This window comes from Eleutherodactylus coqui, chromosome 7, assembly GCF_035609145.1.
Source record: "Eleutherodactylus coqui strain aEleCoq1 chromosome 7, aEleCoq1.hap1, whole genome shotgun sequence".
In the NCBI taxonomy this organism is placed as follows: Eukaryota; Metazoa; Chordata; class Amphibia; order Anura; family Eleutherodactylidae; genus Eleutherodactylus; species Eleutherodactylus coqui.
In genome coordinates this window covers 219909941-219934920 of record NC_089843.1, presented here as the reverse complement: position 1 = coordinate 219934920, position 24980 = coordinate 219909941, and the positions used below count along the sequence as shown (strand labels likewise).

The 24980-nt window shown below is 44.8% G+C and overlaps 1 protein-coding gene and 1 long non-coding RNA gene across 3 annotated transcripts in view; one reads left to right on the top strand and one right to left on the bottom strand.

The window, feature by feature from the left end:
• LOC136573180 (uncharacterized) overlaps positions 1–12325 on the top strand; it is a 73012-nt gene extending 60687 nt beyond the window's left edge. For both annotated transcript variants that reach the window (XR_010785863.1, XR_010785862.1), the window contains exons 4-5: positions 11680–11945; positions 12044–12325. This is a non-coding gene — a long non-coding RNA (uncharacterized lncRNA). The remainder of the gene's footprint in view (positions 1–11679; positions 11946–12043) is intronic.
• The window catches only part of ATCAY (ATCAY kinesin light chain interacting caytaxin), a 31753-nt gene extending 13171 nt beyond the window's left edge, over positions 1–18582 (bottom strand). Inside the window, exons 1-7 of the mRNA XM_066574422.1 lie at positions 18282–18582; positions 14726–14860; positions 6668–6729; positions 6365–6586; positions 4303–4488; positions 4095–4197; positions 1461–1592 (exon numbers count right to left, since the gene is read on the bottom strand). Coding sequence (XP_066430519.1) covers positions 1461–1592; positions 4095–4197; positions 4303–4488; positions 6365–6586; positions 6668–6729; positions 14726–14808 — 788 coding nt within the window. The 5' untranslated portion in view covers positions 14809–14860; positions 18282–18582. The remainder of the gene's footprint in view (positions 1–1460; positions 1593–4094; positions 4198–4302; positions 4489–6364; positions 6587–6667; positions 6730–14725; positions 14861–18281) is intronic.
• Positions 18583–24980: the final 6398 nt, after the last annotated feature.

Sequence of the window (24980 nt, the reverse complement as noted above, 5' to 3'; positions counted from 1 at the left end):
AAAGTAGAGTAGGTGCAGAGATGTAGTCGGTGGAGGAGGACATGCCAGCGGGAGGCTGAAGCTTGCTTTTGCCTATGCTTCCCTACGCAGAGCCGTGGGCCTGTCTTACCCTCGGTGAGATATTTTCTTTTAGAGGGACTGAAGCTCAGAGTAACGGCTCCTAGCGGGACCAGCTGATGAGTAGCTAACGAGCAAGGGAAGGCAGGAATTGTGTGGAAACCAGCGTGTCAGGAGTGTACCACCGGGGTTCGTCTAATCAGATAACTTGGACTAAGGACACCTAGAATCAGGAAGGAAAGTGCCTCCTAGAAGAACACTTGAGAGTGTGTGTAATGGAGATGAATCAGAAGGAAGCCGGCCAGAAGGGTTGTGTCTGAGACTGTCAACTAGTTGTGTTCTTGGAGAATCAAAGCTAGACTGAGTGGGTAAAGAAAACCGCGTACCTCCATTTAAAAAAACTATTTTCGTTTGTGGACTCCATCCACTTGATCACTAATAGCTCCGCCCACTGGACTCTTCAGCTCAGAATGAGCAGAGATATAAATGAATATAATACAAGTTCTACTAAATGTTTCCCCATAAACTATATATCCGTCCGCTCGGCTCCTCCGGCTCTATAACATCATGCCTGCAGGTTGGACAATATTCTCAGGCTGACACACTGTCTTTAAGCCTAATAACATTTACAAAGACACTAGCGAGACCCTGTGAAGACTAGAGATTTGCATAGGGAACTGGTTTCTCTACTACACTTTATCGCCACCTGCTGGCTGATATGATGCAGCACATTTTTTGGCAAAGGAAAATATTTAGCTATACACTATTGTTCATGTTGTGAAACTGTTGCAAGTGTAAAATCCCTTCCCTGTGTGAACATAGCATCTACGCTCCCTGCATTTATCTGCATTATGATAATTCTGTATGCTGGAAACTCCCTTGCATTTCTAATTATTTTTTAATGCCATACTCTATAAATTATGGAAATATCTAGTATTGTCCAGTTCATTTTTTTTTTTACCTTTGGGGATGTGTAGGAAAAAGTGGTCGGGACTAACAAAAGTCCATCCGCTCTGGACAGATTTTGAACCCATTTCCTGAACAACCTAACATATGGAGAATTCGCAGAACCTGCTGTACATCTTCTGTTAATGATTTATCAAAATATTTTTCTAATTTAGGTCTCTATTGAACATAAGTGCCAGAAAGACCGAAATAAAGTGTCTATCCTTGAGAAACGATAGGCCCGACAAATGCTGATCTCTCCCCAACTGCAATCTGGATTATCTTCTTCCCCTTATATGGCAGGCTTAATGCATGATATAAGATGGGTTATTATTTGTGATTAACAGCAGATAAGGTCATTCCTGGTTATTGCAGTTCATTATTATGAGCACAGCCATGAGGACAAACATGTACATATGTCAGCGGGAGAACATCTCCAGGTAACGATATGAACTCACCTCCTATCTATCATCTGATAGCACTTTTTCAACCATCCCAACCCAGGCATTCTGCGTCGAGGTGTGGCACCATTCAGGTAAACAATCATGTAATCCTCGGCCACCAACAACTCCAAACTACTTATTACATATCTGCCAAATAGAAGCAGGAAAACATATGCGTTATTTTATCAGAAAAACCATTTAAAAGGGACCTGTCACCAAAAACTGAGTTATGGTGCTCATATGGCAGGTTCCCTGGAGTCTGGAGGTAATTCTAATACTTCCCCGGCTCCCCGATCCAGCGCTGTCAGTCCTGAAAGTCAGTGTGCACTGGGCAGCCTGTCCGCTGGCTGCATGCTGTGCGTGCACGCTCCTGTTGATTGCTACGGGAGTAGCACGCAGCTTGTAGCCCGCGCTCCGGCTGTACGGTCATCACTGACTTTCAGGGGTAACAACGCTGTATCAGGGAGCCGGGTCAGTATACGAAATGCCTCCCCCGACTCCAGGGAACCTCCCATATGAACACTGTCACTTAGTTTTTGGTGCTCATACCTGGTAACAGGTTCCCTTTAGAGGTTATGCAACTCTTTCCATTCATTGTTTATCATTTCCCACTTGTATCAAAAGTAAAAAATGAAGCTACTTTGCTAATAAAAGTTTCCTATTGTTTGGTTTCTCTAGAGCTTCTTTGTGGGTCTATCTGTCTGCACAAACCCCGTATAATCAGATTCTGCAGTCATACTCACTTCCATCTGTCTTCTCCTCCTTCCTATCATACATTTAGTAGGTTAACAAAAAGTTTGGAAGGAAGTTTGACTGCAGAATCGCACTTTATCTGGTTTGTTTATGTTCTGTAACCATGGAGACACATAGACCTGCATGGAAGCTGCACACCTCAAACTGTAGGAAGTTTTCCATCTAGAATATTAACAAAGTTGCTTCATGTTTTATAGCATTGGGCCGTACATTAAAATGTATGTGAAGGTGTACATAGGCTTTGAATCTGATCACATGTAAGCTTGGGTAATCAATCCAATACATGATATCTCACTATTCAACCATTATAGAGAATAGTCAACCATTAGACCTGTGGAAAAGCCACAAGGAGCCGACAGGACACAAGCTGGTGTGGCAATCTCCTAGTGTAGCTAGTCCTAGTGATCTTCAAGGGTCAACCATTTTGCAGAATTCAAGAATACAAAAGGTCACGTGTCCAAGAAGTAAAGGGCTTTGGGCTGTGCAAGACGAATGTAATCAAATGCTCTTCTTTACAGATTCAATGTGACAAATATGCCCTACCTGCACTAAGTGGCCCTGTTCAGATAGAGGGGGGAGCAAAGACACTTTCAGAAATGTGATTGCAATTTGATTTAAACTCTTAAAGACTAAGCACCATAAATATACAATCCATGGCTTACACCCCACACCATAGTAAATGAGGAGGGAGTAAAGCCTCTGCTCCAACAAATCAAGCAGGAGCAGCTCGGGTTCTCAGCTGTCAGACACAACTGAGGACCCGGAGGAGAAGGCAGATGTAGTTTACTTCTCTGCGAATGCAGGAAGCAGCACTGCCATTTTATGCATTGAACCTGGTGATTAGGTGATCGCCAGCGACCCCTGACATTTCAGAACTGCAGGGTCTTGTCAGACCCCAGAACAGCTCCCAATAGTGACTATTACACTATAGGGTTGGTTCTCTGTAACTGGGGCTCCTATGGATGCCCCAGCTACAGTGGGAAAGTGTGAAATAAAAAAAAAATACAGTGTGAATGACCTCCAGAAGTCTTATATGACGTCATGTGGGACAAAGATGTTAAAAAAGTTACAAAAACAAGTTTAAAAAATGCACAGAATAAAAAAAATAAATAAAATAAATATATATATATATATATGTATATAAAAAAGATGACCCCTCGCCAAGCTAAGCCATCGCCATATCGACCCTGTAATCTGTGATTATAGAAATTATACATCAAAACATCTGTAACAAAATGGTGAACCCGTTCCCGTGTTTATTTTAATGTAAATATGAAACTTTTAAAAATAAAGAACTATAAATTCAAAAAAATGATTTTCTAAAAATAAAGGTATTAAAATATAGCCCTATATGTCACAAAAAAGCTGCAAAAATAATTTTGTCAGGTCCGGTAAAAAATAGGGCTATAAAACCACCACATGGGTAAATTGGCTAAACGTGTCTGGTCCTTTGGGTCTGAAACATAGAATTCTAGAATGGTAGAGTTGGCAGGGACCTCTAAGGTCATCGGGTCCTCTAAGGTCATCGGGTCCTCCAAGGTCATCGGGTCCAACCCCCTGCTCAATGCAGGATCACTAAATCATCCCAGACAGATGTCTTTCCAGCCTATGTTTGAAGAACTCCCCACCTCCCGTGGTAACCTGTTCCACTCATTGATTCCCCTCACTGTCAGAAAGTTTTTTTTCTAATATCTGGTCTTAAGGGGTTAAAAGATCCATGTTGTATTGTGATGTAAATGCTCTGCTGTCTTCACAAGTGGGATCTACGATATGAATGTCCGTGTATTTAAATAGGATCAGATGTCATAAGGCATATTCTTCCTTACATAGTGGAGATTATCTAACAGATGAGATCTGCTCTCTATACATAATCACACCAATGTCAACTCCACGTACAGGAAGAGATTCTCCATGATATAATGGTAATCTGGACAGCTGCTGTCCGGTAAACAACAGGCAGCGAATACAATGATGGCGTTCAGACCCTCACCGTAGTACCCTGCAACGGAAGAAAAGACGTTAGCCAGAAGTAACCCCAAAACTCCCCTAATGTTACTGAAGATATAACATAATTAGATACATAGAGGCAGCCGGAATCCCTCACCTCCATGTGTAACCACTTTCATGTAGGGTTTGATCATCTGCAGATCGATACGATGTTCCTGCTCCCCAATGATCACGGTTCTCCATAAGCGTCCATTTGTAGTTCCCCCTTCTTCCACAGCCCCATCACCAAACAAATCAGCGCTGTCCCCAGGCATATTCTTGGCACTCGCAACAGGTGTGTCATCTGTAGAGAAGATGGGGAGCGACCTTTACCTTTAATTGTAGGACATTGGATATGGAGGTATTGCTGGTGAAGTTCAAAATATAGACTAGAAGTTCGGTCACAGCGGCAATAGACGATAAATCCAACATAACTCCAACATATAATGAAGTTCAGCTTTACACCAGATTTATCCTTTGATTCTTTATTTCAAATGTTCAAATAGCTATTTGCCAGCTGGGACTTCTGGTGTAGAAGCTGACCTTCATTATATATTGGAGTTATTGTCTATTGCTGCTGAGACGTGCAGCCGGCCAAGACTCCACGCAGCGATCTCACGGAGCAGTGCCATCCTGGAGCCTAGGATGATGGGGGGCCAAGTTTACATTTACCATGTTTCCCCGAAAATAAGACAGTGTCTTATATTAATTTTTGTTCAAAAAGGTTTAACTTTTTTACATGTATAGTTGCCTGGACACTATTTAAATTGACTTTTTAAATTAAAGGGGTTGTCCCGTGGCAGCAAGTGGGGTTATACACTTCTGTATGGCCATATTAATGCACTTTGTAATGTACATTGTGCATTAATTATGAGCCATACAGAAGTTATAAGAAGTTATTCACTTACCTGTTCCGTTGCTAGCGTCCTCTTTTCCATGGAGCCCGACTAATTTTCGGCGTCTAATGGCCAAATTAGACGCGCTTGCGCAGTCCGGGTCTTCTTCTTTTATCAATGGGGCCGCTCGTGCAGGATGCCGGCTCCGTGTAGCTCCGCCCCGTCACGTGCCAATTCCAGCCAATCAGGAGGCTGGAATCGGCAATGGACCGCACAGAAGCCCTGCGGTCCACCGAGTGAGAAGATCCCGGCGGCCATCTTCAGCAGGTAAGTAAGAAGTCACCGGAGCGCGGGGATTCAGGTAAGCGCTGTGCGGTGTTCTTTTTTAACCCCTGCATCGGGGTTGTCTCGCGCCGAACGGGGGGGGGGGGGGGAGGGGTTGAAAAAAAAAAACCGTTTCGGCGCGGGACAACCCCTTTAACTGTTAGCAGGGTTTAATTTTGGAGTAGGGCTTATATTTCAAGCATCGTCAAAAAGCCTGAAAATCATTTTGCATCCTCAAAAATTCTGAAAAAATTATGCTATGTCTTATTTTCAGGGAAACAGCGTAATAGAAGGTTCCTGCACCCGGGATGATAAGGCCAGTTTCACATCTACATTGGAATCTATGTCCGGAGGTTCTGTCAGAGATGCGGCTGAAAATACTACAAGAAGATGCAGAGCTTTTTCTAACATCCAAAAGCCGGGCAGCTGGGTGGAAAGTGGGCGAACCCCATTTTAGTCAATAGGGTCCGCCCAGCATTGTTCAGTTCTGTCCAGACACAGAACCATTCGGCTGCAGGGACTTCTCTTTCCCGCTCCCTGAACAGAGCAGGAAAGCGGAATGCCCGGAACATATGTGAAATCACCCTAAAGGGTGGTTTCACCCCCGAGGGGTAGGGGTGGGGGGTCAGTTCTGGGTTTCCATCTCTCTGCTCCATTTTTGGAGGATGTAAAACTGAAATGAAATAATAATCATTTTTTTCCCATTGATTTCAGAGATTTAAAAAAAAACAAAAAAAACTGAAACAAAACGGAACTGAAGCCGGCTGAAAGCCTTCATTTTTTTGAAAAACCATTGTCACCAATGGAGAAAAAAACTAATTAGTGCAATTCAGTTTTAAATCCTCCAAAAATGGAGCAGAGAGACGTAAACCCTGAACTGACCCTAACGCAGCTGTGACACTACCCTAACATGCGGTATGTCAGAAAATGCTTTATGTTGATACATTGTAGTAAAAACAATGAAATACAAGAAGCGACTGTTGTTTTTTCTAATCATGATTGCATTCATTACAGCCTTACCTTCCCATTCCAACTCATTTCCATTGCCCAAGAACTCCAATGAATCTGTTTCATCTGGAGTCTCAATATCATCCACATTGATGTCCAGATCATCTGGTGTGTCTAAGAAGTCATCAGAAAGCACAGAGCCCTCACTCTGGTCCAATGAGATATTAATTTCTGGCGCCACTAGTGTTTTGCGCTTGCGATGAGATCCGCTGATGTTTAGCGTACTGGGCGGAGCTAAATAAAAAGACGGATTAATAGATATATTTGTGTCATATTTTACACCTAAGAAAGGTTTAGCTTCAGTAAGGTACCTACAAGATGTAAGGTCATCTGCGTGAGAGCCAAGAGTATCCATCCCTGTGTCTTCGGGAAGAGGCCTGTAAAACAGCAACAAGGACAGACATTAATTTAAATCTATTCTCTCAGGACCTTTTGACTACTAAGTTGGTGTAAGAACATTCTGGGTCCTGGAAATGCAGATGAACCCAAAATATAGAAGCAATAAACTTTTGAAAATAATTGGGAAGCAAGGCTGAACATGTAGGCGACCGGTCATGTTTGAGAAGAGCTCCGTGATGGAACTAGCACAAAGAAAGTTGGAGGGTCAAACCCACCACAGACCCCAGCGGTGCCTATTTCTAATTTCCTCTTCCCTCTGACAGAGTCTCTTCTGAGAGCCGGAAGCCACTCACCTGCTGCAGTGCCACCTTCTCCAAGGATCTCCACTTCCTCTGCTCAGCAGCTGTCGCCTCATTGTGGAGCTGACCAAGTGCTTCAGATACCAACTCCTGTGAACTCTTCTGCCTCCACAAGCCCTTCTGAGCCCCCGAGCCTGGAACGTCCAAGCAGCCGCCTATGTAGTGCCCAAATGAGCAGGCAGAGGCACAGGAGACAACAGACAGAGTAACTGTCTTACAGCTCCATCCCCTAAAGTGGAGGACGTTGATGGTATAGCAAGTAGCAAAGCCATCGCTGCTTGTTTTCTCCATACAAGGGCTGATGCCTTCTTTTTGCTATTACTCAGATGAAGCAGAGTCTCTTCGATCCCTCCCCTACACCAAATTGGGGTGATCCGCCATGTAAAAAACAGGTTTCCAAGAACTGGGAAGCCTCTGCCCAGCTAGGTGATAGCCCTGCGTTGTCTAATGATACCCTGAAGATGGCTATCATTTAACAGAAACCACCCTGGAGTCTGATGAATGCAAAAATGCCACGTCAGCCCCCTGGGTTACCACCGCCAGAGGAGACACTGCTTAACAATCTAAACGTGACATGGCCTCACTATGACAGACCTAAAACATGCTTGGTGACAAGATTTTCGAGTGTCTCAAACAGATATTTCCTGTCTATTCGAGGTATCTAAATAGGTGACCTGCACTTAAAGCCAGTACTCTATTGGCAAGCCGTTGTTTCCAAAAATGTAACCCCTATAAAACTCTTCCTTCTGGAATCCATTTCTAGAACCTGTCCTTTCTAGGACACTGCAGCCACAAGAAATGCCTTTTTCAAATTCCCCTTCCCTCATCTCCCTTGTTACAGTCCTGGGTATAATAGATGATGGGAGAGATCTCTGTACTGACCTCTGATATATTATACATAGTTATTAGAGCGCCCCCTTGTTACAGTCTTGGGTATAATAGATGATGAGAGAGATCTTTGTACTGACCCCTGATATATCTATACATAGTTATTAGAGCACCCCCTTGTTACAGTCCTGGGTATAATAGATGATGGGAGAGATCTCTGTACTGACCCCTGATATATCTATACATAGTTATTAGAGCGCCCCCTTGTTACAGTCCTGGGTATAATAGATGATGGGAGAGATCTCTGTACTGACCCCTGATATATCTATACATAGTTATTAGAGCGCCCCCTTGTTACAGTCCTGGGTATAATAGCTGATGGGAGAGATCTCTGTACTGACCACTGATATATTATACATAGTTATTAGAGTGCCCCCTTGTTACAGTCCTGGGTATAATAGATCATAGGGGAGATCTCTGTACTAACCCCTGATATATTATACATAGTTATTAGAGCGCCCCCTTGTTGCCGTCCTGGGTATAATAGATGATGGGGGAGATCTCTGTACTGACCCCTGATATATTATACATAGTTATTAGAGCGCCCCCTTGTTACAGTCCTGGGTATAATAGATGATGGGAGAGATCTCTGTACTGACCCCTGATATATCTATACATAGTTATTAGAGCGCCCCCTTGTTACAGTCCTGGGTATAATAGATGATGGGAGAGATCTCTGTACTGACCACTGATATATTATACATAGTTATTAGAGTGCCCCCTTGTTACAGTCCTGGGTATAATAGATCATAGGGGAGATCTCTGTACTAACCCCTGATATATTATACATAGTTATTAGAGCGCCCCCTTGTTGCAGTCCTGGGTATAATAGATGATGGGGGAGATCTCTGTACTGACCCCTGATATATCTATACATAGTTATTAGAGCGCCCCCTTGTTACAGTCCTGGGTATAATAGATGATGGGAGAGATCTCTGTACTGACCCCTGATATATCTATACATAGTTATTAGAGCGCCCCCTTGTTACAGTCCTGGGTATAATAGATGATGGGAGAGATCTCTGTACTGACCACTGATATATTATACATAGTTATTAGAGTGCCCCCTTGTTACAGTCCTGGGTATAATAGATCATAGGGGAGATCTCTGTACTAACCCCTGATATATTATACATAGTTATTAGAGCGCCCCCTTGTTGCAGTCCTTGGTATAATAGATGATGGGGGAGATCTCTGTGCTGACCCCTGATATATCTATACATAGTTATTAGAGCGCCCCCTTGTTACAGTCCTGGGTATAATAGATGATGGGAGACATCTCTGTACTGACCCCTGATATATTAGAGATAGTTATTAGAGCTCCCCCTTGTTACAGTCCTGGGTATAATAGATGATGGGAGAGATCTCTGTATTGTCCCCTGATATATCTATACATAGTTATTAGAGCGCCCCCTTGTTACAGTCCTGGGTATAGTAGATGATGGGAGAGATCTCTGTACTGACCCCTGATATATTATACATAGTTATTAGAGCGCCCCCTTGGTACAGCCAAGGTATAATAGATGATGGGAGAGATCTCTGTACTGATCCCTGATATATTATATATAGTTATTAGAGCTCCCCTTATTACAGTCCTGGGTATAATAGATGATGGGAGAGATCTCTGTACTGACCCCTGATATATCTATACATAGTTATTAGAGCGCTCCCTTGTTACAGTCCTGGGTATAATAGATGATGAGAGAGATCTCTGTACTGCCCCCTCATATATTATACATAGTTATTAGAGCGCCCCCTTGTTACAGTCCTGGGTATAATAGATGATGGGAGAGATCTCTGTACCGACCCCTGATATATCTACACATAGTTATTAGAGCGCCCCCTTGTTACAGTCCTGGGTATAATAGATGATGGGAGAGATCTCTGTACCGACCCCTGATATATCTACACATAGTTATTAGAGCGCCCCCTTGTTACAGTCCTGGGTATAATAGATAATGGCAGAGATTTCTGTACTGACCCCTGATATATCTAAAGATAGTTATTAGAGCGCACCCTTGTTACAGTCCTGGGTATAATAGATGATGGGAGAGATCTCTGTACTAACCCCTGATATATCTACACATAGTTATTAGGTCGGCCATTGCCCATCTTTTTTCTAAAGTAAGTAACCTCAATTTTGATAGCTTCTCTGGGTATTGTAGTCCGCCCATTCCATTTATTACTTTAATTGCCCCTTTGTACCCGTTCAGGCTCTGATTTGTCCTTCTTGAGTCCTGGTCCCCAAATATGTCCACAATATTCTATGTGTGGTCTGACCAGTGACTTGCAAAGAGAAAGACCAATGTTCTCGCCATGCCCCTCTAGACCTCTTCTGATGTACCCCATTATCCTCTTTGCCTTGGCAGCAGCTGCCTGACACTGGTTTCTCCAGTTAAGCTTACAGTTATAAACCCCCAAGCCCTTCTCCATGTCGGTGTCCCCAGTTGTTTCCCTCAGAACCTCATATTTATCAGTGTTAACCCTCATTTGCCACTTTCCTGCCTAAACTTATCCAGCTCCGCTTACAACTGCATTCTGTTCTCTGTTGTGTTAATTATAGTTTTATATCATCTGCATCTATTAATATTTTACTGCACAATTCTCCTATCAGGTCATTATTAATTACGGTATATTAAAAAGAATAGGGCCCAATACTGCCCCCTGTGGCACCCCACTAGTAACAGTGATTCCCTCCAATCCTGCCCCCTGTGGCACCCCACTAGTAACAGTGATTCCCTCCAATCCTGCCCCCTGTGGTCCCCCACTAGTAATGACGACCCAATCAGAGTATGTACCATTTATAATCCCCCTCTGCTTTCTATCCCTGACCAGTTACTTACCCCCTTACACACATTCTCCCCCAGACAAAGCATTCTCACTTTATATACCAACCTTTTATGCAGCACAGTTTAAAACGCTTTGGAAAAGTCCAGATACACAAGATCAGTGACTCCCCGGTCCAGTCTAGAACTTACCTCCTCGTAGAAGCTGATCAGGTTGGTGTGACAGGAGCGATCTCTCAAAAACCCATGCTGATATGTAGTTTACACAGCTATTTACCTTGATGTCCTCCAGGACGGCATCTCATAGAAACCCTTCAAACATTTTACCCACAATAGAAGTTAGACTTACTGGCCTGTACTTTCCAGGCTCGTTTTTTGACCCCTTTTTGAAAATCTACACCACATTGGCTATGCGCCAATCCAGTGGCACAGACCCCGTCACTATAGAGTCCTTAAATATAGGAAACAAGGGTCTGTCTATCATATAGGTTAATTCCCTTAGAACCCAGAGGTCTATGCCATCAGGACCGGGTGATTTGTCTATTTTAATCTTTATAAGGCGGCTCTGCGCTTCTTCCTGGGTTAGGCTGGTAACATTTAGTGGAGAATTTACTTTATCACCCTGATTCTCATCTGACATTTCATTTTAATTTGTGAATACACTGGAGAAAAACTATTTAATAGATTTTCTTTCTATCCATCACACTCTATGATTTTTCATACATTATTGAAGGGCCAACACTTCTAGTATTAATCTTCTTACTATTTATATAGTTGAGGAACAGTTTAGGATTTTACTCTCTTCGGCAATGAGTCTCTCTGTCTCCACCTTTGCTGCTTTTATCTGATTTTTATATAATTTATTTTTTTCCTTATAGGTTTAGTGCTTCTTTGCTGCCTTCTTGTTTTAGTAGTTTAAATGCTTTCTTTTTGCTGTTTATTACCTACTTTTTAGGTGCCCAAACAGCCAAAGATTCATGAAGAGGCCTCTTTATAAGGTCGGCACATCTGCTGCTAAAGACTGGCATGAGATGGCCAGTCTTTAGTAAATTCCCCAAGTCCTCTTCAGTAGAATCACAGGAGATGTTGGTATCACAGCCAAATGATGGTTGTCCAAAGCCTGCCTACTACATTAACATTTGGAGACGAATCTCAGGCACATGTTCCTTGAACCAGAGGCCGCGAGGAGACTGTTATATTGTATGGCATCCCTAGTATTAGGTAATGTTTCTAGGATTCCCAATACATGAGATTCTTTTTCATACTGATGATTTTAGTGCTGATTTCATTCTAACACATTTTATTTACTTCCGTTTTAGGCTGTAAGATTGCATCTGCTCCAAGTGAATGAATGGACCTTAGACAAAGTATCTCCTGTTGTAGACACTAAGCCATTATGTACTATTAAAGAAGGAGACCGTGACTACATTGCAGCTGCAGCCAACAAGACCTGACCTGTACTTCACTGCAGAGATTGGGGAGCGAGCAGCAGGATTATTTCATCAGGTTTTTTTCATTTTCTCCTTAGAGATGCTTTCATCAGTGGTTCAATGCTGCACGGAGTCTTCTCTTTCTGCAGACACCACAAAATTAAAAGAATTGTCTAGTTTGGGTTTTCCCTGCTTTTAATGGGTCTCCTAGCCATGAGTTGAGGGTGGGGGCCCTCAATTCTGGTGCTCATTGAAATTACTAGGTTGTTTGCGTAATGCATGGCCAAAGTCAGTCCTCCAGCCTGAGAGCTGCCACTTGCTTTGGTTGATAGACGAAGTGTCCCGAGTGGGGAACCCCTTCTACAAAAAAAGTGAAACAAATTGATAAAAATGCCCTTTTTAAGGGCCAATGATCAGATGAACAAGGGTTCGTACAAACACTTAGGCCGCCTGCACACGGGCGGAAATCCCGCCACGGGATTTCCCGCGGGATTTCCGCCACTGAAAGTTTGCATAGGAGTGCATTACAATACGCACTCCTATGCAGACGGCCGCGGTTTGGCCGCACGACATCTCGCGCGGCAAACAAACTGCGGCATGTCCTATTTTTGTGTGGGGCACGCACTCACCCGGCCGCCGGCTCCGGGCTGCGCGGCAGCCGGCACATGAAAGAGCCGGGGCCGCCAGGCGCGGGTGAGTACGCGCTCGTCCCTGCAGGCTCTCGGGTCGGGTCCCGCGGTGAGAATTCTCGCTGCCGGATCCGACCCGCTCGTCTGCAGGCGGCCTTATTCCTAATCTTTGCCCTGAGCAAGGGCAGGTTAACTCTACAATGGGCCCCGGGCTGTATGAGGATTGTGGAACTCCCGTTAGTCTAGCATTTTAAAATGATCTGACGCCTACTACACAGATACGGTACCAGAGCCAAAACTTCTACACAGTTATGGTACCACAACCAAGCGTACTGCATAGATACAGTGCTAGAACCAAAATGACTACATAGATGCACTACCAGAACCAAGCTTGCTGCATAGATACAATAACAGAACTAAGCTTACTCTATAGACTGTAGCAAAACCAAGCTTACTCCATAGTTATAGTATCAGAGACAACTTTACTACATAGATATGGTAGCAGAACCAAGCTTACAGCATATATATGGTACCAGAACCAAACTTAATGCATAGATAGGGATGGGCGTGACAGATGGATCCAGGATCCAGACTCAATTCTTGAACATGGGCTGTAGCAGGGGCAACAGGACTTAATCACAGTGTGGGGAGGCTAAATAAACTGCTGCCCTGCTGCTCAGCCACCAGCAGCAGTGTCAAGCTGGAGAAGCAGCAGTGAACTAAGAGGCTACCTCTACTGCTTACCTCCTGTTCCAGGCATTCCCCTCATACTAGATCTGCTACATGCAAAAACCCTTCTGGTATACACGAGCCCAAGTATGCTTATTCTGCTGACAGGTAAGATTTTCAATATTTGCAATGGTAAAGTGTGCATGGAAGAAATGCTGGAGTCCAGAACCCCAACCATGGCTCTTCACTGTCCTTGGATCCCTCTAGGGCTGCTGAGGCAACACATTCTCCAAGCACTGCATGGAGTGATGGGTTACCACCCCAGTAGCTGCCGCTATACAGCACAATAAGCAAAGTAGGGCCTCATGCCAGTGCCAACGGCTGGCTCTAGTAGAGGAACCTCAGGCAGGCGGCATCATCATTGGTGCCCCCTTGCAGGTCCCAATCATGAAGAGGTCCCATGACACATCTTGTTAAACTTGTGTAAGAGAGCCGCCGAGGCTGCTTCAGGGAATGTACTGATTGGAGAGCGGTGGATGGTTGGGCTGTATGCAATGGGAGATTATTAATAGGGGTGGTTTGGGCGACCATGGGCCCCCTTGAAGCTTTGGGTCCTAGGTGACTACCCAAATCTTCCATATTATAATCCGCCACTGGTTCCGTGTAAATATGCCTGTAACCAGCCAACAACACGTAAATGCTCGTTTCTCAGCTGATCAGATCTTTTATGCAGTGTAAGGCCCCCTGTCCACGGCCGAGGCGGAATATCACTAGCGATATTCCGCCGCAGGGGAGGAGGGGGAGCGCTGACAGGTCTCCTATCTGACAGATAGGCTCACCACGGAGAATCACGGCAATCGCAGCATGCCACCATTTAAATCCCGCCAACGCTATGGTAAGCTTTGCAGAGCGTGATCCGTGAGCGATTTATCGCCCGTTGACAGGCAGCCTAAAGAGGGGATGTTGGTACAGAATGTGGAATGACTCCACCCGTTCCCTTTGGGTGCGTTCACACCTCGCTGATCTGCTGTGGATTTTATCGCAGGATTTGATGCAGATCTGCGGTGGATTTTACTCTTCCAATTGAATATAAATTGAAGCGGTGAAATCCGCCGCAGATCTGCCTCAAAATCTGCGATACAATCAACAGCAGATCAGCGAGGTGTGAACGCACCAATTAGGTCACATTCTGTTACATTATTGAGCAGCATCCCCTTTCCTTCCTGTTATACAACTTCATTTAGCGGCTTACTGCACATGTAGCAGAACGCACCTCGGAAAGTCCTCATCCTGCCATTCTTCTTTAACTTCCACATCCACATTCTCCATCCGCAGTGTGGCCTCGGTGGTCCCCATCACTCTGCTCTGCTCAGCAGGTATCGTAGGAATATAAAACCAGTCCAGAAACCTAAAGAAAGGTTCAAGCAGGCGTTACATCGCGTACATGTCATTTGTGATAATTACTCAAAACTAATTAATTTGAGAAAAAAGGCCTCAATCTATGAACCTATTATCCTGCAGTGCTGATCCAGAGGAAGATGAGAATCACACGAGACTTCATATTATTGGAGAACATTTCTTAATATTAATAGGGTACAGAGTAAGTGTCTCCATCACTAACCCCTTCCCAATTCTCTAGTGGCTATAACATGTAATATTGTATGGCTCAAGAAAGCCGTCCAGGCCCCTCTTATACTGTTTTATGGAGCTCACCATCACCACGTCCTCAGCAGAGATCTCCATAGTCTCACTGCTCTTACAGTAAAGAACCCCCTCTACGTCAGTGTAGAAGCCATCTTTCCTCTAGAAGTAAAGGGTGCCCCCTTATTACTGACACAGTCCTGGGTATAATAGATGATGGGTGAGATCTCTGTACTGACCCCTTAAATATTATACATAGTTATTAGAGCGACCCCTTGTTACAGTCCTGGGTATAATAGATGATGGGAGAGATCTCTGTGCTGACCCCTGATATATCTACACATAGTTATTAGAGCGCCCCCTTGTTACAGTCCTGGGTGTAATAGATGATGGGAGAGATCTCTGTACTGACCCCTGATATATTATACATAGTTATTAGAGCGCCCCCTTGTTACTGTTACAGTCCTGGGTATAATAGATGATGGGTGAGATCTCTGTACTGACCCCTGATATACCTATACATAGTTATTAGAGCGCCCCTTGTTACAGTCCTGGGTATAATAGATGATGGGAGAGATCTCTGTACTGACACCTGATATATTATACATAGTTATTAGAGCGCCCCCTTGTTACAGTCCTGGGTATAATAGATCATAGGGGAGATTCCTGTACTGACCTCTGATATATCTATACATAGTTATTAGAGCGCCCCCTTGTTACAGTCCTAGGTATAATAGATGATGGGAGAGATCTCTGTACGGACCCCTGATATACCTATACATAGTTATTAGAGCGCCCCTTGTTACAGTCCTGGGTATAATAGATGATGGGATAGATCTCTGTGCTTACCCCTGATATATTATACATAGTTATTAGAGCGCCCCCTTGTTACAGTCCTGGGTATAATAGATGATGGTAGAGATCTCTGTGCTTACCCCTGATATATTATACATAGTTATTAGAGTGCTCCCTTGTTACAGTCCTGTGTATAGTAGATGATGGGAGAGATCTCTGTACTGACCTCTGATATATCTATACACAGTTATTAGAGCGCCCCCTTGTTACAGTTCTGGGTATAATAGATGATGGGAGAGATCTCTGTACTGACACCTGATATATTATACATAGTTATTAGAGTGCCCCCTTGTTACAGTCCTGGGTATAATAGATGATGGGAGAGATCTCTGTGCTTACCCCTGATATATTATACATAGTTATTAGAGTGCCCCCTTGTTACAGTCCTGGGTATAATAGATGATGGGGGAGATCTCTGTATTGTCCCCTGATTTATTATACATAGTTATTAGAGTGCCCCCTTGTTACAGTCCTGGGTATAATAGATGATGGGAGAGATCTCTGTACTGACCCCCTGATATATCTATACATAGTTATTAGAGCGCCCCCTTGTTATAGTCCTGGGTATAATAGATGAGGGAGAGATCTCTGTACTGACTCCTGATATATATACATAGTTATTAGAGCACCCCCTTATTACTGACACAGTCCTGAGTATAATAGATGGTGGGTGAGATCTCTGTACTGACCCCTGATATATTATACATAGCTATTAGAGCGCCCCCTTGTTACAGTCCTGGGTATAAAAGATGATGGGAGAGATCTCTGTACTGACCCCTCATATATTATACATAGTTATTAGAGCACCCCCTTATTACTGACACAGTCCTGAGTATAATAGATGATGGGTGAGAACTCTGTACTGACCCCTGGTATATTATACATAGCTATTAGAGCGTCCCCTTGTTACAGTCCTGGGTATAATAGATGATGGGAGAGATCTCTGTACTGACCCCTGATATATCTATACATAGTTATTAGAGTGTCCCCTTGTTACAGTCCTGGGTATAATAGATGATGGGAGAGATCTCTGTACTGACTCCTGATATATATACATAGTTATTAGAGCACCCCCTTGTTACAGTCCTGGGTATAATAGATGATGGGAGAGATCTCTGTACTGACCCCTGATATATTATACATAGCTATTAGAGCGTCCCCTTGTTACAGTCCTGTGTATAATAGATGATGGGAGAGATCTCTGTACTGACCCCTGATATATTATACATAGCTATTAGAGCGTCCCCTTGTTACAGTCCTGGGTATAATAGATGATGGGAGAGATCTCTCTACTGACCCCTGATATATCTATACATAGTTATTAGAGCCCCCCTTGTTACAGTCCTGGGTATAATAGATGATGGGAGAGATCTCTGTACTGACACCTGATATATTATACATAGTTATTAGAGCGCCCCCTTGTTACAGTCCTGGGTATAATAGATGATGGGAGAGATCTCTGTACTGACCCCTGATATATCTATACATAGTTATTAGAGCGCCCTCTTGTTACAGTCCTGGGTATAATAGATGATGGGAGAGATCTCTGTACTGACCCCCGATATATCTATACATAGTTATTAGAGCGCCCCCTTGTTACAGTCCCGGGTATAATAGATGATGGGAGAGATCTCTGTACTGACCCCTTATACATTATACATAGTTATTACAGTGCCCCCTTGTTACAGTCCTGGGTATAATAGATGATGGGAGAGATCTCTGTACTGACCCCTGATATATTATACATAGTCATTAGAGCGCCCCCTTGTTACAGTTGCATCCTTGTGTATAAATACAGTAGATGATGGAAGAAGTATTTGTACTCTACATTTATACATAGTAATTAGGTCACTAATGTTTGTAATGCTGTACTTTTGGTTTCTTGGTTACTCTTGGTTTCTGGCCACATTACTTCAGGTCTCAGTAAACTCTGGGGCCCTGATAACTACCAAACTTAGTTAGGCCTGCACCGCCGGCCCCATGGACGTGCCAGACCTGTATTTGCACTTGTGCTTTTCTATACAAATGATCCTTAGTGACGCTGAACCATTAACACTGTTATTGCTGTTGTCTGATATTATCACCCGTGTTCTTTATTACACCTCATATAAGACCCCATTATAAAGGACACCCTGATGTATAAATTATAATATATTGTTACATGTAGCATGTTCATCTCTAGGATCAGCATCCTGGTAGGATTGTCTCATTCAGCTGTATTTCCATATAAATCCCCTCTGGGTCTCATATATTACTTGTACGATCATATTGCCAGTAGGGTCATCTATCGCAGTGCTATTAACGAGCGGAGACCTACCTGAGCGGAGACCTACCTGTCCTCCCGAGGGAAGAGTCAGTTGTTTGTAAAGTAAATAATCATGGAAAATGGCTACGCAGAAATGTCTTCCACCTCATCCGCCAGAACATATCGGAAACGATTCATTTAAATCCCCGGGAATCCGGGACTTTCTCTGTGCACTGAGAGGCGGGTGAAGATGCTGCAATGCTTCATCCTTGGGATGCGTTATGGGAATTAGTCCTCGGCAGGGTGGTCATACCTGGAGGATGTCCGTGCCGGCCGCTGGGTCATCAGCCACAGCTGGGACAGGTTCAGCAGCTGATGCACCAGCTATTGTGAATGTGCAATGGAGGAGACAGGAAGAAAAGGAGGAGGGGGACTAATGCTCCGTCAGCTCCCACCCTCTCTTTTCATGGGAAGGCTAGTCTTGATTGGATGGAGCTCGGCAGCATCCTGGCAAACTGGAGAGCGCCTATCAAGCAGATAGGAAGCCTTTAGTGGCGTACTGATGCATTAACTCCTGTGTCCCTGAGTATACATGGAGGGTGACGTGCGGAATGTGACATATTGGACAACTGGCCGATATCTGAAGTGACAAACAATTATAATCCGTGCTCGGGTATATAGATGATGTTATATGTCGTCTGCACTGACAGCGCCACACTGTGCTCTACCGGAACTCATATGTATCTCATCACCGTGACGTAGTCCATGAAGCATCCCGTCTGTGCAGGATACGAAGGACGTCCTTACAGAACCAAACTGCAACCAAATCCCATATTTACTAACAATGCCTTATTTTGCACCAATTAAATAGCGGGAGAAGCTTCCAAGAACTGCAACTAATTTATTAAAGCCCGCACGCCTCTTCATGGATCTGCTGCATTGGGAATAGTCGTAACGCAGGAATGTTTTGTATCTGCTGTGAGAAGCCGTACATTGATGCCCTGGTTAACCGTTGTTTTTAAATGAAACTGAATTTAGGCTGGGTTCCCACGGGGCGGAACTGATGCAGAATTTCCGTGTGGACTTTCTACATGGAAATTCCGACAGCAATTTTTATCCCGGGAGAAAGTAGCAAAGTGAACGAGATTTGCAAAAATCTTATCTACACGCTACGGAGAAATGGTTGCAGCCAAGCCGCGCTAAAACTGACATGTTGCGCAGAATACAAAGCCGCGGCATGTCAATTTTATCGCCGTCTCCGCTGCGGCCATCTCTCCTCTCTATGGGGCGAGACGACCACAGTGGGATGCAGGCAGTGAAGCCGCGAGTTTTGATGCTGCATTTCTGCCACGGAAATCTCACTGTGTTTCCTTGCGGTCCCGCTGCGGTCCTTCCACGAAGTTTCCGCAGGATTTACGCCCCGTGTGACCGCAGCCTTACAGTTTGGCAGCATTTACTCTTCTCATTTTCGCTCGTTTGGCGCTGTGTGGCTGTAATTTTAAATGCTACTTTTTATCCTGCACAATTACAGCAAAACCAGGAATAAACTGACTAGTAAATGTGCGCCATTATGTTTCAAGTCCTTCTCTAGGGAGAATAGGGAGAGAAGGAAATACAGATTCCCTTGATCATGCATCCCACAAGTAAGGCCGGATAGCTGTAATTCGCTGCGTGCCGCCCGCGGGAGACATGCGCATGGCACGCAGCAAGTAAGCAATGGAATTGCATGCTCTCTACCCACCACCAATCGCCATGCACTATCTTGGCGTGTAAACCCACCAATACCCACCAATACCCACCAAGATAGAACATGCTGGGACTTTCCTTGCATATGTCTTTTGCAAAATTCATTTGAGTGGCAACATGGGAGATTGGGACAGCCTATATTATACCAGCACAGTCGTGTCAGCCCGGCCTTTAAGCCTCTGATTCTTCTTTCTAGAGCAGCACCAAAATCTACTCTTTTATTCAATGTATGAGGAACCGTTTAGTTTAAATGCAACGCCCATCGTTCCGTAGCTAGGGGGCGGCATCTGCACAGGGATCATAGCACTCACGGTAAATGAGGACATAAGGGTTTTGATGACATTTAGTCCGCAGACATGAGAATGCACGCCTAGTACTAGATGAATTTCCATTGCTTTTACTGTTATGATATATCAATGACCTCTTAGTCTGCGCCAAAGTGCAGCGGGTCACAACTCACAAGATAACAAAACTGCAGGAACCAATATGAAACACCAGTGGTGGAGCTATAGTACCTATTGGCAGTTTGGGCAGCTGCCTCGGTCCTGAGGCTTCCAGGGGGCCCATGGCTGCCCAAACTGCCCACCAGCTGCATCCTGGCAGATTTAGGGGGTAATGGATGCGATCACCTCCCTCCTCTTAGATATGTCTGACCACACGGAGTGCATCATGAATCCTCCTCCCTGGGTCCATCTCCTCCACTCCAACATCTCAAAACAGAAAGATGGAGAGACGGAGTCAGGGAGAAGGTAAGCATTCATAATGCAAATGTAGATGCCACAAATCTCACCGAGGAAGTGAGTAATGCAAGTACCCTGCAATCAGAGAGTGTCTTGTGGGGTACAAAGGTGGCACTAGTGACTAATGGGGGCATGAAGAGAGGACTTACCTAATTGGGGCAGAAAGAGGGCACTATTATCTAATACAGGAAACAGGAGGCACTATTAAGTAGTGGGGCACTATTTACTTGTGGGAGGCACTATGGGGCATTGCTGACGGATCCAATGTTTTATCCTAGTAATGGAAATGTCTTCTTCTCACAAACATCTATGTGCTTATAAATCAGTGAAATAGTAAATAAATAGTAAACAACGCTTTCTGCTGCATGTAGATATATGAAAAGCTGTGCTAAAAGAATATTTAGTGCTGAGGCGGCAGCAAGCGAACTCAAATTGGAAGAATACAGAGAGGACTAGCATGGCCCGGATGCAAGGATGGCACACAAATACATTTACTAGAACAAGGGGGCACAATCTGAGATTAGTTGGGCAGAAAAATCAGAAGCGACGTCAGGGAGCACACTCATTGTCAAGAGCAATCCCTCCCCTAGAAGTTGTCAGAATCAAATTAAACTTTCTCTGTGTGATTGTAACATTAATATAAGTAAGTGGTTACAATATCAGAGCAAAAGGACCATTTATTGTGAAGAACCGACCCCTTGTAGGGAGGCTCTAGTACCCTGTTGTACTGTCCCTAGCTTGGATACAAGATGTGATACAGGTGGGCATGGAGGCTCTAGTACCCTGTTGTACCACCTCTAGCTTGGATACAAGATGTGATACAGGTGGGCATGGAGGCTGTAGTACCTTGTTGTACCGCCTCTAGCTTGGGTACAAGATGTGATACGGGGGGCATGGAGGCTCTAGTACCCTGTTGTACCGCCTCTAGCTTGGATACAAGATGTGATACAGTAGGCATAGAGGCTCTAGTACCCTGTTGTACCGCCTTTAGCTTGGATACAATATGTGATACAGGCAGGCATGGAGGTTCTAGTACCCTGTTGTACCGCCTCTAGCTTGGGTACAAGATGTGATACGGGCGGACATGGAGTCTAGTACCCTGTTGTACCACCTCTAGCTTGGATACAAGATGTGATACAGGTGGGCATGGAGGCTCTAGTACCCTGTTGTACCGCCTCTAGCTTGGGTACAAGATGTGATACGGGCGGACATGGAGTCTAGTACCCTGTTGTACCGCCCCTAGCTTGGATACAAGATGTGATACAGGTGGTCATGGAGGCTCTAGTACCCTGTTGTACCGCCTCTAGCTTGGGTACAAGATGTGATACGGGCGGACATGGAGTCTAGTACCCTGTTGTACCACCTCTAGCTTGGATACAAGATGTGATACAGGTGGGCATGGAGGCTCTAGTACCCTGTTGTACCGCCTCTAGCTTGGGTACAAGATGTGATACGGGCGGACATGGAGTCTAGTACCCTGTTGTACCGCCTCTAGCTTGGGTACAAGATGTGATACGGGCGGACATGGAGTCTAGTACCCTGTTGTACCACCTCTAGCTTGAATACAAGATGTGATACAGGTGGGCATGGAGGCTCTAGTACCCTGTTGTACCACCTCTAGCTTGGGTACAAGATGTGATACGGGCGGACATGGAGTCTAGTACCCTGTTGTACCGCCTCTAGCTTGGGTACAAGATGTGATACAGGCGGACATGGAGTCTAGTACCCTGTTGTACCACCTCTAGCTTGGATACAAGATGTGATACAGGTGGGCATGGACGCTCTAGTACCCTGTTGTACCGCCTCTAGCTTGGGTATAAGATGTGAAACGGGCGGGCATAAAGGCTCTAGTACCCTGTTGTAGCGCCTCTAGCTTGGATACAAGATGTGATACTGGCGGGCATGGAGGCTCTAGTACTCTGTTGTACCGCCTCTAGCTTGGGTACAAGATGTGATACAGGCGGACATGGATGCTCTAGTACCTTGTTGTACCGCCTCTAACTTGGGTACAAGATGTAATACGGGTGGGCATGGAGGCTCTATTACCCTATTGTACCGCCTCTAGCTTGGATACAAGATGTGATACAGGCAGGCATGGAGGTTCTAGTACCCTGTTGTACCACCTCAAACTTGGATACAAGATGTGATACGGTTAGGCATAGAGGCTCTAGTACCCTGTTGTACCACCTCTAGCTTGGATACAAGATGTGATACGGGTAGGCAAGGAGTCTCTAGTACCCTGTTGTACCGCCTCTAGCTTGGATACAAGGTGTGATACAGGCAGGCATGGACGCTCTAGTACCCTGTTGTACCGCCTCTAGCTTGGGTACAAGATTTGATACGGGCGGACATGGAGGCTCTAGTACCCTGTTGTACCACCTCTATTCTTTGATACAAGATGTGATACAGAAGGCATGGAGGCTTTAGTACCCTGTTGTACCACCTCTAGCTTGGGTACAAGATGTGATACAGGTGGGCATGGAGGCTTTAGTACCCCTTTGCACTGCCTCTAGCTTGGATACAAGATGTGATACAGTTAGGCATAGAGGCTCTAGTACCCTGTAGTACCAGCTCTAGCTTGGATACAAGCTGTGATACGGTTAGGCAAGGAGTCTCTAGTACCCTGTTGTACTGCCTCTAGCTTGGATACAAGATGTGATACGAGGGGTATGGACGCTCTAGTACCCTGTTGTACCACCTCTAGCTTGGGTACAAGATGTGATACGGGCGGACATTGAGGCTTTAGTACCGTGTTGGGCTGCCTCCAGTTTGAATACAAGATGTGGTATGGGCAGGCATGAAGTCTCTAGTACTCTGTTGTACCGCCTCTAGCTTGGATACAAAATGTGATATGGGCGGACATTGAGGCTCTTTAGTACCATCTCTAGCTTGGATACAAGATGTGATACGGGCAGGCATGAAGTCTCTAGTTGTACCGCCTCTAGCTTGCATACAAGATGTGATACAGTTGGGCATGGAGGCTCTAGTACCCTGTTGTGTTGCCTCTAGCTTGGATGAAAGATGTGATACGGGTGGGCATGGAGGCACATAGGTTCTGTATGGTAACCTGAAGCATATTGGTCCACATTTACTATAACTGAGCCTCTAGATCATGCAAGCTTGTAGGCTATCAAAGTTGATGTCCCAAATGGTGCCTTATGTGTTTTATTGGTGATAAATCTGGTGACCGGGCGGCCACGGAAGTGTGCAATGCTGTGGAGGTATGCCTGTGACCCCCTTGTCTGTGCAGCTGAGCATTATTCTGCAAGGTCTACAGACACAGATCCGGTCAACATCAGTGCCTAAACTAAACCTGGATTCGACGCTGTAGACAACCCGGTTACACTCTGTGCAGTCTAGTTTAGTTGCTCACGATACCACTTCAAACGGAGGTGATGGTAAGTGTCAAAGGCCGTACACGTAATGGGTACCATGAGACTAAATGTCCTTCAGCCAAGACCCTGGAAATGGTTTCGACAGACACAGCGGTGTAACGATGGTGTCAACTGTCTTCAGATGACAGACAACAAAACTGTTGGAGCTGCTTGTGCTTTTCAGACGCTCTTCTCTACTGGTGGTCTGTCAATGGTGTCCTGAGCCCAGTCACCTTGTGTGCCCTCACACATCCACTGGTCCCAACACCTCCTAACAGTCTGGTCAAATGCTCCTCTCTACTGGTGGTCTGTAGGGGGCGTCCTGAGCCCGGTCACCTTGTGTGTATATCCTCAAAGATCCACTGGTCCCAACACCTCCTAACAATGCGGTCAGAACGGCCCAGGTGGTAGGCAATTTGTCAATATGACTATCCAGCTTCTCGCATTCCAATAATGCATCCCTTCTCACATTCCCGTAGAGGCGTCTAGTGGTCAACAAGTTCTACAAGCGGAAGAAAAGGTCACTACACACAAGGAGCCTCCGAGAGCCTCTTATAGAGCCAAGGGGGGAACCACTTTTAGGGCCTTAGGTGGCAAGAGCGTTCATCTAATTACCACAACTCCAATCATTTGTGCCTGAGATGGAATTGCATGTTGGGTCTTACAGCAAAACGACAACTTCTTCTAGGAACAGAATTTTTTTTTTTAACAAAGGATGTATTTTCTTTACTGAAAGAGTATGAAGTGCTTGGAAGAAACTTCCAACAGACATGGATGAAAAAAATCAAGCTGCCTGGGGTATGCATAGATCTATCCTAGGAGTACAATGAAAAGGAAATAATAGAAGCGCAGATTAGATGGACCATGAGATCTTTTTCTGCTGTCCGTTATCTATATTTCTAATTGAGCCTTGATTTCTTTAAAAGG